Consider the following 16536-nt stretch of genomic DNA (forward strand, 5'->3'; position numbering starts at 1 on the left):
GGAAAATATCAATTATTGCCTGTATTATACAATAAATCATGCTTATAAATGTATTATGAAAGTCTCACTGCAGGATTGTGAAGTGGGTTTGACACATTATAGAGGAAGTCCATCACAATAAACAGAGAGTGACAGACAACAATAAATGTGAATCAAATGGAAATATCTACTCACAGTCACAACAATTTCTGGACGTGAATCCCAAATTTGATGCTATGAACCCAGACTCCATGAACATCACCAGCGTTTCTCACGATATGAAATATTCATGCACCATATTTGGGTGTTTGTGAATCATTTAGAAGCACTGAACATGCCATTCATCCCACCCATGTACTACATTCTTTTCAGTATATGTAGTACATACCCTTATTACGAATACTGGCATCTCAAAATATATGTTCTACACTGCAATTTCTATAACATACATGATAGCAACAGCTCAAAATTAATCTTTACAGAAGCTTACACTATGATATCTACCTACATATTTTGACACCAATTTCATGTGTATGTATGTGTGAATGCTTGTGTGTGCATGTGCTTGTGTATGTATGTACGTGTGTGAGTGAGTAAGCGTGTGCGTGCATATGTATGTCTATTTACATAAGTATGTTACGAGTATATGTGCATAGCTCTGTCTGTATGTTGCATACATGTAAATGTTTTATACTTGACATTTTACTTGACAGTCAATATGCCATTTGAATCACATACACTGAATACATACAAATTTTTGTATGTGCATGATTGAAGAGCTGTAAGCAGTGTGATGACATCATGGAAATGCAGGTTACACTATAACTTATGATGTTGACTTTGTTCTACATGTAGATGCTGAACATATAGGAATACATTTATCTGTTGATATTTAACGAGTGTTCTTTCTTTCTTCGATCAAAATATTCCTTTTTTTCGTAATTGTTAGTCACTTGAGATGATACATGTACCTTTCTGCAGTGTATCTGCTGTATCAGTGATCTACAACATACATTATGGTATCTAGTTTAGCAGAACAATTCTTCAGTGTAACAACAAGAGTTCACCAGTAATCACTTTCACTAATCTTTTCAGGTGGATCAACAGTAATTTTTATCAAAGATCATATTTAAAGTAAAAGTTGAGAAGTAAAACATCAAAATTACAGCGATAAGTCATCCATTGCCTGACACTGATTGTAGGCAGACTAACTAAGCCTATCTGTATCACTTTAACATACACTATTTATCATCTACATCAGCCTACATGTATGTGGGTAGAAAGAGTGAAAGAATCTCAGGTTTCCGTACTATTTTCATACATGTACATATTAACCCATTGGCAATGGTTTTGTAAGTGGACATGTAGACTTGATTCTGAGTAAACAGGAAATTTCCTGTGGGTGGCACATGTACCATGGTATATATTTTGAAGTTCATAACCCACTCATTTATAAAGGTCTCAGAAAAAACATGAAGCCAATGCTTGCAAATTTACCAAACAACAATGTCAAATATGTTTTAATGTGGGGCAAAGAATTAACATTGCTTGTAGAAAGTCACATCAACAAGATTAGTGGACAACGAGCTATTTTATCACCAATGTCTGCACAAGATTATATGACATTTGAAGCATGCATTCTTAAAATATTGTCTAATTACAAAAATAATTAATTATGCAAATTGCTCATTAAAATCCAGTTACATCAACATGCTTTATAGAACAAATGTGGTTTGGTATTATCAATGTATACACTAAATTATATAATCTCTGAAGTATGCATTCTAAAGATATCACCTAATTCATGAAATTGTTTTAAAAAAATAATGTATCATTAAATATTCATATGTTTACTAAAGCCTACTCAGCTCTTCCTTTTCCAATACAGAAGATGTGTATCAAGTTTCATTTCATTCACATAGCCATTTTTGAAAAATTATGACATGGACAGACAGACATGGACAGACAGACACACACGCATACATATATCCCCTTTTTATAATCTTTCCTTAAAGGAGGTAAAAACAACAGACCCTTACATAGATTCTGGAATGTGAAACTGGTTTTTAGATTTAATGATCCCCTAAAAAGACACAAAAATTCCCATCACTGTCAGATATCTTATTTTTTCTATCAACTATTTCCTGAATTCCTTCCTTGCCACAACTATCTTGCAATGGATGAATCATTCATTGATGATAGAGTTACTATACATGATGGTTTTAAACTGACTTCAATTCAAGTGAGTTGATGAATGAAAGAATGAATGAATGAATGGCCATGAATCATCTAAATCTGTGATTATACATGTAGCCTTCCATAAATGACTACCCGTACTAGTACACTATCTATTTTTACTCTACATTTCTTGATTGTTAGTGGATATTACTTGGATGTGTAAATGCCATTTTTCCTTGAACTACATCATTAGTTCTACTTCATGACTTGACATAGTTGTAATCAAATTCTTACGCCTTTTTACTATCATTCAATCTGTAAAGTTGAGCATTTTTTATGTGACAGTTGATGTTTGCCCAGATGTTACCAGTAATGTTATGGCAATTTTCTGATGTATGGTGTGTGGGCTGATTTCACTTATACTATAGCCATACAGTCTCCAGTCTGTCAGTCTGTCAGACTGTCTGTATGACATATATGAGCACCTGATTCCTATAAGAAGAATGAGATTGTAAATTTTGAAAGGGTGCACAGAGGTTGAAGTGAACAATATACAGGTTTACTGACAGTGAGTACATCCATATTATGAAAGACGTGATTTAAATATTCTGAGAGCCTTAATATTATTTTGTATTTTGAATTTTTCTAACAATATTTTGGAAGGTATTTTGAATTTTGATCAAAGACATCTCATGATTAAAATAAATCCAAGCATTTGAAAAGTGACACTTCAAAATTGTTAATTACAGAAATTAGCACCAAAAGCTCTGTAGCACAATGTTTTAAACATTCTCACAATACCCTGAGATTGTGTTGTATCATTATTCTCCAGGTGAATACCAAGTTGTGAAAAAATACTTACAAACACATATTTTGTATTTTAATTTGGTCAATGATATATTAGAGTAATAAGTACTGTAATCTTTCTTACCATCTGTCAATATATGTACCATGGGTTTTGTTTGTCTGTGAGAAGCTCCCTTTTATCACATATAACAATATCTATACTACAAAGAAGGAATTTTGTCTGGGGTATCTTCTGATTCAGCCAAATAAATTAGAAAAATATTAGTAGTGTTATGTTCACAAAACAGTTCTACATGAAATTTGTGGGATTCATCACTGTTGATGATACCTGTGGAGTGCTACTCTTACAACGTGATTTGTCTTGGACTCTATTCGAGTTGTGCTTACGCCATATGCCAGTTTTTACCAAACAAAATATGTACATTCCATGCGAAGCACAGGAGATATTCTAGTCATCTTATATGACAGAAAAATGATGTACAAGTGCAAGTGTGATGTAATCTGGGATATTTGCAAGAGTACTTGCTCTGTTCTTTGCAGCTATACTTTCAAGAGTGTAGCGAGTGAAGGTGACGCAGAGAACACTACAAAACATGAGTGCAATCCCCGGACCACACTGGAACTCACACGACATGGGGTTCTGTTATTAATACGTTTATCCGAAACAGCAAATTTCCATAAAAATGATACTGTGCAATCACACCATCATTTGCATATCATCTGCATGCATATACGCAATAATAATATTTTCGATATTGCACTGCAGTGCAAATATCAGTATGTGTGCACATTGGTGCAAGTAGTCACTGGTATATATGTAATAATATTTTTACTTCATTACTTCATCCAAAATAACATGAACCTAGATTTGAACCAAGATATTAATGTCTGAGCATCCACATTAAGAGACAAGTAGAACACCTGAGTTCACCTCCACTTGTTTTTTACTGTGTACACCATAGTATATACAGCTGTGTTCTACCTATCTTGGGTTTTTAATCCTCTTTCTCCCAACTTATACTTAGTTGTGTACAAACAAATACCCACTATAGTTCAGGAGAAAGAGGATTAAGTACTGTACTTTTTTGTATTTAACGTAATATGCCACCACATGGCTATAGCCGCTTATGTGATTGTTGGTAATCAACATCATATTGCCCTTGAGGAAATTCTCTATGTGGATCTATATCTTGAAATGGCAACATCCATATATTGATATTCAAAGCTGCACAACTTTCAAGGAAATGGTGACGGCTTTATAAAAGGAAAAATTTTAATTGGTCAGTTTATACGAAATTTACGGTGGGAGTGCTCGGGGTGCTGAATAACAATAAAGTAAAGTACATTAAATTATATAAATACATGGATTTCCTCAAATTAGACCAAATGGAGTATGAAAAGCAAGATGTATTCTCACTAAGAAATGAGTAGGATGTTGACATCACAAAAACATTGCAATGTTAATTATTTTCTATTGTTTTCAAGATATAATGGGTGCAATCCACTACTCTGTAAAGACCTGGGGAGATCCCTGAAATGGTGGAACTTGCTACTCTATAGACTTTAAAAACCTAGGGAAAACCCTATACATCACAGGGTGGAAGCATGCGACCTACATGTAGAGTTGACTATATACCATAATGACCTCTGCACAGCTCTAAAAGAACCCCCTTCCCACAATAATCTAACATTTAAGAATCAGATATGATGCATGAATGATTTAGATATTTTCATCTTGTGTACAGGTTACAACTAACAAGTACTAGAACAGTGAAATAGGAGTAACAACAGCTCAGGCCTATGACCAGAGTTGGTTCATAGTGAGGCACTGGGGAACACGGTATCTGTCAGTATGTGACTGTCATAAGAAATTGTTATGTGTCAGTGGTGTGTCAAATAACCTGAGTGGACACAGTGCCTTTGACAAATGATGACTGTCCTTCTGGGCTGATAAGATTCTGTAAACTTTGACCTTTTACCTTTTTGTTTATGCAAAGTCAGCTGACCCTGGATTGACCTAAGTAAATTGTATGATAAGAAAGACATAGCAATAGAGGAAGTAGGCAAACAGCCTACCTTGGTTTTGGTGACACTCAGAATCAGACACATATCTAGTTTGGTAAACAAATTAATAATGCATCAATCTGTTCAAAGCACAAAGTGCTTTGTCAGTATGACTTGCTCAATCTAAGTTTACACCTTTATAACCCCATTCCCATTTCATGGTATATTTGCTAAATAATGCTGTAACAATTCTGATTTCCACAGACACTGCTACAGTAGAAGTACTCTCTTTTGTGAATAAAGCAATATTTATGATCATGTTTATGTCTCACTAAAAGAAAGCTATAAATTTTTTAAAAGACATGTGATATGAGTGACTGTTGTTAGAATACTGTTACATACTATGCTTGTCATTGATTGTTTTGCTGACGACCACTCACCTTCTGTATCAAATATATGGGGTTGTCAATTACGTCTGTTATGTATTGTCACCTAAAAATACTAGTATGTTGACCATGTGTCCTATTACACAATTGTCTATATTACTACTTCCTTGCTTACTGTCTCTGGAACATGCAAACTTCCTTGATCACAAGGTGAAAGATCATGTACATCATGGGGTCACTCTCCACTCGGCAACAGAATATTGGGTTGCAAAACACTTCCCTGTTCTTGTCTAGGTTTGACTGTACATGTCATCATGACAAAAAAAATGTTTGGTTTGACATTTGGAATTTTTGTCAGCATAGGTTTACCAAATATTTGTATTTGAAACTGATAAGAGCAGTAAGTTTGGAATTAATCAGAGTTTATGGTATAAGTCAAAAGTACTGTACAATCTGTGTCTTTCAAGAACTCTTCAAATAAAATTAATTCACCTTTATAAAGATATGGTACCAGCCTCAGATGAAGAAACTGCAGGTACATGTATGTTAGTCATATGTCTGTTTATGGAGATGAAAACCTGATAGATAGCACTAAGACCATCCTCAGTAGATCCGGCTGTACAAACCAACATGCAAACAGATACCCACACCAATATTGAGTTTTTGATAGGTAAACCATTGATGAAATACTTGCATAGACCAAATCTAATATCACCCTACTACTGACAAACTAATCTCTTGAAGGGGTATTAAGAGTCATTGTGTTGCCATGCACAAAATTTGTTGAGATTTGGCCTACCACTTAATACAATGATCACTCTCTAGACTCTATATTTGTCCACTGGTATCACACACACGTGGTCAGGAACATATTTTACAAGTCAATGGACTGATCATTCTCTATACATGTACTTGTCCACTGGTATCACACATGTGGTCAAGGAGCATATTTTAGATGTTACACGTTAATGGAATGTTGCCTATTCTTGTACATATAAATGAGGAGAAACTTGATCATTGATGACTACTAGTATACAAATTTGACTCAACAAATAGAAGACCAGCAACTTTATTAGTATGATTGTTTTCCACCTAAAGATAATAAGAGGCATAGTACAATTTGTACATATAACAAGGCTACTTGCCTTGACATTTGGCTACAAGGCCATTGACTTCTATGAGGCATAAGGCTTCAGATTGTATAGAAACATTACAAGAGATTGCGACAAAAAACAAACATAATTCACCCTCCTTGTCAGTTCACATCATATCAGCCATGACGGTCACAATGACTTGGTCAGACATAGTGATAAAAGTTTCAAATTCAGTGATCTGTATTTGTTGACTTGGATCAGTGGATCAATCATCCTGTTTTAATCAACATTTTCAAAACAAAGGACCGTATTTATATTTACCCACATACAGAATTTTTGATAAACTGATTTTGTTCTAAGTACGTGTACTTCAAGTACTTCTACATTTCTGAGAGGAAAAAGCTCACTTCTCCTTTTACCCCCAAAAAATATCATTCAATTTAAATGCCATGTCATTCTAAGTTACATAAACCTACTACTGCCAGCATAAAAACTGAAATTTGTCCCCTTCTGGAAGTTACGGTTTGCTTCCTAAGTGTATTTCATAAATTCATTCACGTCTCAGAGGTTTTAGAAACAAACTCATGAAAACTGAAGTATTTCTAACATCACTCACATGGAAGTGCATTAAAACAATTTCAAAATGATCAATTTCTATAAACTAATTAAATATCTTTTATTTGACCTCCGCAGAAATATGAAATGAAACTTTTCTCTTAAAATGCACATGTACATTATTACATCATGTCTATCACATGTTATTTACAATCAATATTCCTTGATTCTAAGTTGACTGTTAGATTGTTCTGCACTCCACACAATGTGGTCTTTATAGCAATGCCAGGACACTGAAGGGGAAGTCTTCCTATCTAAAAGTAACTTGTAAACAACTTAACAGATATGGTTTGAATAATGCACTATATGCAATACTGGTGTTAATGAATGCAGGAGTTCAGCTCAAAGCAATCATGATCAATGAAATATACAACAGCTATCACTGGGATCAAATATCATCTACAAGGGAGAGATAATTATTCAGAGAATTACTCTATGCATTTTACTATATTAGACATTCACAAAATACAATATTCTGTACTATCATCCACCATATTTCAAGTTACATGTTTAGAAAGTCTGTTGATTATTTTTATTTTAATCAACTGCTACAAGTTTGGCTAAACAACATTCTGCCTTACAAATATATAAAAAAAGAAAAAAAGAAAAGCAATCCTTTGCAACCAGAAACTGACATCTCAATATTAAACTGTCAATATGATAATGGTTTGAGAACACTGAACACTCTTGAGATGTGTAATTTCTATCAACATGAACATTTTGTATTCTTCCACTAACCATAATAATTTTTTTTGTCATGAGAAGTGCTCACAGTTTTATTTGTTTTGTATGCATATTTCAATATTTATCATATTTATTGAAATTCACGTTTAAAAGAAATAAAAAATGACAAATGCAAGTGCACATCTACTCAAGGGTACAAATCAACAGCAAACTGATTATTACATTTAGGCAAAGTTTGGACAACATTTTTTTCATGGTTTTTAGCGTTTCCAAAAAAGTACACTGCAAAAATATCAATTTCATATTGGAAAGATTGTAGTTCAATACATGCAGATCAATCTCATATTTAGATACAAATAGAAAGATGAAGTAAGATTAGGTATAGGGAACATAAAGCAAAAAAAACTTCATGTCATTGGCATTCTGTGGCCCACTTTATCATGTTTGTCAAAATGTCTACATGTCCTATTTCGCTAGGGATTTAATGACTGAATTTACTTTTTCCAGTGTATATGCTAAAGAATTCATGTTTTATTGCAATATTAGTCCTATGCTCATAAAATTAACAAAGCATTTGCATTTGAACTCTCCATTACTAATTATCTGTACATTACAACACATCTGAACTGTCATCAAAATAAAAAGTAAATGCACATAGAAATTTAAAATATCAATTCAAAATATTAATTTTATTTCTTTTCATTTTGTCTTTTGTTTTACGATTCGTTGCATTTTACAACCAAAGAGGAACAAGCACCTACTTTCTTTCACATAAACATACAGCAAGTTGCTACAATGTAAGGCATAACTGGAATATCTAACAACTACAATCAATATTTTCAGGTACAAAAAATACATTTATTAAGTTCAAAACAAAAAACGTCAATTCTCTATTCTATTTTTCAAGATTTGATTTAGTATTCAACATTTATAGAAACCAGTGGCTAATGATTTTTTTTATTTGTCAACATGGAACATAAACATGATAAGACTATCAATGATGAAGCATGCACTCTGTGATAATGCTTTAGGTTATTAATATCTTAATAATACCAAAAATTAATTTCAAAATATCTTATTTTTTCTATAAAGTTTTTCTTGAAGGTACTATCGAAATGAATGGGGTACATGTAAATGGAATGTGTGGCGATTTCAATTCTTTCCCTGTTTCTTTGTAGTCCCGTGGTAAGAATCATATGACCTGTTGTGTGGGTGGGTGGAACAAACAACCCTTTGGTGTGGGAAGCCCTAGCAAATCACTGAGTTGAACCACTAAATGTTTACAAAGTCGTGGGTGGATCCTTATATTATCTCCCTGTGCCAAAAATGTGGGTATTTCAGGGACACTGCTTTCAGAAGTGACAGTTCTACAAATAGTTTCTGAACTGATTGAATAAACCTATCTTTTCAAACCATGCATGCAACCTAAAATAATCATTTTTTTTCAATTTCAGAATGTATGTGTATTTTATCATTGAATTCATAATCAAGTATATTTGAATGAAAACTGATATGACAATTTGTCAAAATTACACTACTTGTACAAGGAATTTTGAAATTTTCTAGCTACTGTTTTGTAATTTCACAAACTAGGGCATCTTGTTTCAGCATACATGTGCTGCGATATCACAGTGTGCATTCCTTCAGTATAATAAGTGATCAAGCACACACATCTTACCTCACTGTCATCAGTGTCAATGTTTTGATTTACAAGTATACTGCAGTGTTAACACTTGATTGTTAGCAATATATTGTATATTACATTTTATCTTAATCTTATTGTCTTTATAAAATGCTCTGAACAGTGCTAGTGCCTTGAAAGTTTTGGTAATATCTAGGTTTGACATTGCTGGAATTTCTGTGGTTTTGATAAATTCATGCTATAGTATTACATTAAGCATGTGTACGATGACTACTGCATATGCGATACAAACCCATTCAGTATGTGGAATATGTGATCAACATGAATAAAGATACAGGCGCTTTGTCTATTTTTTATGAATTCATGAAGACTGTAACATTAATCAAGGTTGTCAGATATTTGTATTCACTCAGCAATCATATTGTCTTCATGTATTAACATATTCGCATGAATCATCAATATTACACAAATTATGTCAATATATATGTTCTACTACTACAGCTACATAATATATATGGCAGATTTCATATTAATACATTTATGAAATTAGGGTCTTAGAGGTCCATCTTGGTTGAACACAATCAAGGGTACCTTATCCTCTTTTCATCGCCAATGTTTTAAGAAAATATGGCATCATAATGTAACAAACCGGCGATAAACAACCCTTGCCTCACAGTCTACTAAACCGGAAGTACTACTCATCTACTACATACAGTAGGCCGTTGCCAAATTCCCAACAAACGCTTTCGCTTTTTCTTCAATCCAAAAGCGGAAGTTGTTCCTGCTGACACTAACCTCGTTTTAGTACCCAGCCTTCTTTAACAATGTGCACCTCCGATGACATCTTCGGACCCGAGGTTAGATGGAACTGCGAACTAACCAAAAAGAAACGAATGTTACAAAGTAGGTTGGCGATATGCGAAATGGTTGTTTTCTGATGATAGGCAATCGGATCAACGTTGCGTTTAACCTAGCTTTGTATTTGGCAGAAGAGCTTACCACGCACTGTCTCCTTTTTAGATGATGTCCTGCTAAGTCAATTGGTTAAATGAGATCTCGAAAAAATGTGAGTTCGACCAAAATGAATTCCAGATAGCATGACGCACGTTGGATAAACATAAAAACAGTATCTGGACGTACACACCATGCACACCTAGCGTTGACGATTCACAAATCGCCTAACCATCACACGATGTTGTGTTGAGTATCAGAAAGCTCGCCTTACTCTTTATCCAATAAAGTAAAAGAAACTTAGCAAATTTCCACTATTCACACTCTCTAACCACCTACACAAAAAGTTCAACAGACGCTGACTAAACTCAAGAAATCTTACTTTATAAAACCAGGAAGACACTCTTCCTCGCCTTCTTCGTTGAGCCCAGTGCGGTAGTGACGTCACATTTTATTTGCATAGTCTCGCATGATACGAGATACGAATGAAAACAGTTTCGTTGCGTTGATCTGCGGTATATCCCTTGTCTGGCAGGTAGTCTGTCAGCACCCACGCAAATTCTTTTACATTGTAATCATTCGGTACTCATAGTTTTCTACTTATTTCAGCTTTCGTAATTCTCGTTCCTTTGTCTGAAATGTTATACATGTAATTGCATTCTTCGTCGCCTTACTCCCCGTTTATCATTCGCAAGGGAGCACATGAGAAAAGAGTTGCGGTTCGTGGATAAGCTTACAAGTTGTAACTAAAACACATAATTCTAGAAGTCATGCCATTATGCAACCAACGGGATGGAGAACACATCATGTATGATATATCCTATATATCGCAACCGGTAGATTTTTCATGATCGGGTTGACGAAAAGTCACTGACCCCCCCCCCCCCCCCAATCTGTAAAACCGAAAACAGGCTGACCCCCCCCCCCCCCGTATAACTTAATTCTAAAACATAGAGAACCCCCCCCCCCCCGATATATCATATTTACATGACAAGTATTTGGTTGAGACTGAGAGTGGACTGATTTACTAAATACTTCATAAGATAGCATTATACTAAATTAGACTACACGGTAAATTTATTGAAAAGGGAATGTAAAAGGTAGGGCGAAAGTTTGAGATGTGAATATGTAGACCCATCATGGGAGGGGGTCCTAAGGTGTTTCCCCCTAGAAGCCCTGGAGATTTTTTCTCTTATAGCCGATTTTTAGGCCATTCAAACCCTTTCAGACAATAATCGCAAAGTATTACAAGATAGCACCAACATACAAAAGGCAACTACATAGGGTTGAAATATTAAAAGAAAAGTTTTACAGCATCTTGGCAGTAAGAGGTAGAGGGAAGAACTTTAGACTAGGATATGTCCACTTCTTGTGGAGGTCCTAGGGGTCTCCCCCTTAGAAGCACTGGAGGTTTTTACTCTTAAAAGCCAAGCTTTTATGCTATTCAGAGCCTTTCAGGCAATAACTTCAAGGTACAGTACCATCAAGTATCAGAAATTAAACTATTCTTTACACATAGGGTTGAAATATGTTCTTAAAAATGTTAAATGGCATAATTATAGTAAAGGTCGGTACATCTGGTGGTTGTATCATTGGCAGGGGAGATCTAGAATTGGGGAGTTTCTTTACTTTAAGAGCATTTTAAGACAAGTTTTAGACTATCCTGGCAATAAATTGACATCTCTAAAAGACACATCTAATATTAGCAATTAATTTTTTAGAAAAGTGTAATACCATATTAAGGCCTTTACATTATTATTATTATTATTATTATAAAATATATTTATTCAGGGTAAAACTCAATAAGCGTTACAAACAACACAGAGCGTTGCAGGGTCGGCTTCTTTCCATTGAGGCCCTCATACATCAAATCGACAATCACGCAACATTATAGCTCCAGATAAATAAAAAAAACTGCTAGGCAGAAGAAATGTGTCTTAATTGTCTTTGAAGTGTTTAAAAGTTTTAGCCTGCTTTACATGTTCAGGTAACGAATTCCATAGATTTCCACCCTTGTGAGTGAATTTGCATAGTTATTGTGAGCTGGTTTGATATATACACTGCTAGCTTTACTAAACGTGTATTATAATCATGAATTTTGGAAACAGGTGTGACGCATTGTAACAAATAGGGGGTACTGTAATGTAATGTAACCACTCACATGTAAGATAATATTTCACATCTTCGAAAAGCTTAAGTTAATGTAAGTTGTAAATGAGTTTTGCATGACACATAAAAATGGACCTGGTAGTGTCCGTAACATTGGTATAGTGGCGTTACTATTGCAGATATAGTAAACTCACATGGTATGTTAGAGAATGTAAGGCCCTCATACCTACTACATGTATTATGTCTAATACAAACTGGAATCTGATGATATATGGTGATTTGTAGTGTCAATAACATGTAGTGTCCGCAATAGAAAGCACACAATGCGTATTAATCCCTTCATACTAAACAGTAGAACAATTAATTTAGATTAACTTCTTTAAAATTTATGAACTATCTATACACCATTACGGAACTTTCAACTTTTGTCCCAAAGTGTGATATGTAAAGCATATTCGCCATTGATTGTGAAATACCCAAGTATTTACATGACATATGTTCTGTAACTAGTGTGGTAGGTAATACATTGTGTATGTATATGTAAAGTTATGTTTGGGCGTCATTCCAGGTGAAATCATATTTTAAAAAATGGCACAAGAAAAAATTCCACAGTTCAGACAAGGTCATGCCACTGTAGATTCGTGGATTTTTTTTATTACCCCATCCAAAATATAAAAAAACAGGGTGACCCCCGTACTAATCCACCGCTCCCCCCGGCCGAAGAAAGTGAGCGGTCCCTTAGATACTGTTGCGAATTATAAACGACAATTCTCACAGAAGATGTCCACCCACCAACTGTCCGTCCGAGAGAATATTTTAGAAACTTAACCCTAGACTGACAGATCAGCCGTTGTGGGCGCGCTCTAATTTCCCTTTCCCTGATTATCCCGGACCGATGACTTCATTACAATCTACCCTATTCTAACCCTATCTCTAACCCATGTGGCAGCAGTGGGATGCCAAAATATCCCGGAAATATAAAAATAGACTGTATAATGAGTCAAAGTAAAAATGTGACCCCTCATCCCATTTTCTAAAATATAGCCCTCAAGAAACGATTTGTAAAAAGTGACCCCCTTGTAATTACTAAAGGCTCCCCTAATAATGGGTTGACTGGTACTAGTTGTTAATTTATCTTTGAACAAGACATGGTTGTTTTGTTGTTGCTAGAGGCATGGCAATGATTAATATGCACATTTGAGTCTTTTTTGAGTGCCCATGCACAGGTACATGGTATAGTCCTGCTACTTTTGTAATGAATAGTGTAATTTTTGCTGTTGCTATGGGTGGTCTTTGTTGCTAGGCACATTTTATATTCATCACTTGAAAAATCCAGCGTATCACCGCCCATCAGTGTTAAATATGTAATGAGTTGTAATTTTCCCGTTGCTATGGGTGTGGCCATAGTTGCTTGGCACACGACCACTTTTACGTCCAATAGAATTCGTATGTTTTGGTTCTTTCTGTACGTATATGTGTGCATGTCTGTGTCAGTTTATATTTAACTTTTTTGCACATTATTCACATTATTCTGGAATCGAATGTGCATGCTTTGCCCATCAATTGCGTGTAAATTTCGAGTGAAGAAATAACTTATTGAAATCTAAGTTTTGTGGTTGAAAAGTTTAGTTCTATTGAATTGTAAAAGCAAATAACTTGGCAAGGAGGGACATCATACTAGTATATTGCAACACACATGCGAAACTGTTGACTTTTATTGCAAAATTAACGACATTGCTCTCACAAATCACGTTATCAAAATCAACAGAAATTTACACTTGTACTCCATGATGATTATGACGGACTGGCTTGACTTGCCGTTGGTGACTCACTGAACTATGGTCGTTGGCAGTTGACTACTGTCGTTGGTGGCGCACTTTATAAATGTGTCGGCTGTGCAACATCACAGATGAAAGCCCATATTTTTACATCACAACGATGAGTGACGTTGGTGACAAACTTTCTAAATACTTCTGTACACTTTCATAGAACATGATGCCAATTTCTTACATTGAAATTACAAGTATTTTACTTAACAAAGCTTTCTTCCAGGTCTGTTGTCTGAAGTTACCACAATCATACACTCAAGACTATGGATGTATAAATAGCGAGATAATAATGCAGCTACGATTGTCTTCATAGAAGACACCCCTGCCTCAAATCCTTTAATTTCTATAACTGGTGACTCTAAAAAAATACAAGGAAGTGGCAACAAATAAATACTAAAACTTGTCTGTGATATGCTGGAAATAGCTGGATTTCTATAACTGACTCTGAAGGTCAAAGTCTCAAAAGAAAGTTACACCAAATAATATAGGGATAGACACTTGAATGGAGTCTCTATGTGTTAAAGTTTTTGAGTTTAAGAGGCAATGTATTAATTTGATAACTATAAATATGGCAACCGTTCAGTTGTACCAATGGCAGTGTAGCACTACTGTACAGTTTTTAGAAATGTTTATCCACATGCTGATCCATGCTAGGTATAAGTGTTCATTTGCAAAATGATTATCGAGTTGCCTATCCATCCCTGTTATCTCTGCAATATGTGTTATCATTTTGCTGTTCCTGTGGGCATGGTCATGTTGCTAGACATATGTTCACTTGTCTATGAATCCCTTATGTCATCTTTGTAATATACATCATGGCTGTTGCTATGGGCATGGTCTTGTTGCTAGGAATATTTGCATACATTTTTTGAATGTTTATCCACTTGTCTACAATATATTTGATCATTTGGCTGTTGCTATGGGCATGATCTTGTTGCTAGGAATATTTACATACATTTTTTGAATGTTTATCCACTTGTCTATTAATCCCTGTTGTTAACTTTCTTCTTCTTCCATAACTGGCCACCTTCAACATGTTGAAGATTTTGTCAGTGAGTGTGCAACAAAAGTGAGGATGATCAATTACAGCAGTTCTGATATCTTTGCAATAAATGCGATCATTTGGCTGCTGCTATGGGCATAGTGTTGTTGCTATGCATGTTTGCATAAACTTTTTGAATGTTTGTTCACTTGTCTAAGAATCCCTGTTATCTTTGTGAAATACACCATCGTTTGGCTGTTGCTATGGGCATGGTCATGGTTGCTAGGGGTATTTGCATACATTTTTTGAATGTTTACTCACTTGCCTACCAGATGTTATTTTAGCAAAATATACTGCCATTTGGTTGTTGCTAAGAGCGTGGTCATGGTTGCTAGGGCAAATTGCATCATGCTTCTACACCAAATTTCAATCTCATTGACCCAGTACCAAGTTTTTGACCAAAATTCACATTATTACACCTAATTTGCATATTTCAGCAAAATCTGCTTGAAGTATTCGAATTAAAGATTTTTGACTGAAAAGACAGTTTTAGTGCTAATTTGTATATTATTGATGGAATCATCTTGTCATGAACAAATCTTAATCTACATAGTAGTTTTTGAGTTCTGACCCAAAATGTCATTTTTTTATGCGATCATGTTGCTTTGAACAATTTCCCAACTAGACACCAAAAGTAATGTCCCCACCATATAACAAAGCAATCGGTCAGGTGGTTTTTGAGTTTAAGTCGTCTCCACACACACACAGACAGACAGACAGACAGACAGATGGACAGACACAACTCAATGCTTATAGCACTACTGAACCTAAGGGGCGACGTCAAAAGATTGATGTTTACAAAAAAACTTAATTGCTTTAGTTCGGGGATGGTTTTTTTTTTTTAGCCAAATTAATTTCTCAACCGTCAAAAACGATTGAACGTCAGACTTGGCAAATTTAGTACGATTTCAAGGCTGCTTTTACCTATAACACTGCATACACTCGGTCCGAAATATCAGCGGTATGCGGTTAAAATGGTTTTCTGTTTTTATTTATAATTCAGTAGTATATTGGTACGTTGTTTGAAAGTGGAAGTATACAATATGAGTCTGAAACGATTTTCAATTTTAGGTCAGTTAAGTTAGATGGGGGGGGGGGGGGGGGTCTGGGACCTAACTTAAGCAATTAAGTTAGATATATTATATTGAACTTTTGATGTTGCCCCTAACCTATCAGTTCAAAAATGATATGACCACCAAAAGCAATGGTTGTGCAC

General features: G+C 34.9%; 1 protein-coding gene across 1 annotated transcript in view; it reads right to left on the bottom strand.

Moving 5' to 3' along the window:
• LOC144448915 (RAC-gamma serine/threonine-protein kinase-like) overlaps window positions 1-10765 on the bottom strand; it is a 30162-nt gene extending 19397 nt beyond the window's left edge. Inside the window, exons 1-2 of the mRNA XM_078139274.1 lie at window positions 10723-10765; window positions 10185-10264 (exon numbers count right to left, since the gene is read on the bottom strand). Coding sequence (XP_077995400.1) covers window positions 10185-10233 — 49 coding nt within the window. The 5' untranslated portion in view covers window positions 10234-10264; window positions 10723-10765. The remainder of the gene's footprint in view (window positions 1-10184; window positions 10265-10722) is intronic.
• Between the last annotated feature and the right edge of the window lie 5771 nt (window positions 10766-16536).

This window comes from Glandiceps talaboti, chromosome 2, assembly GCF_964340395.1.
Source record: "Glandiceps talaboti chromosome 2, keGlaTala1.1, whole genome shotgun sequence".
In the NCBI taxonomy this organism is placed as follows: Eukaryota; Metazoa; Hemichordata; class Enteropneusta; family Spengelidae; genus Glandiceps; species Glandiceps talaboti.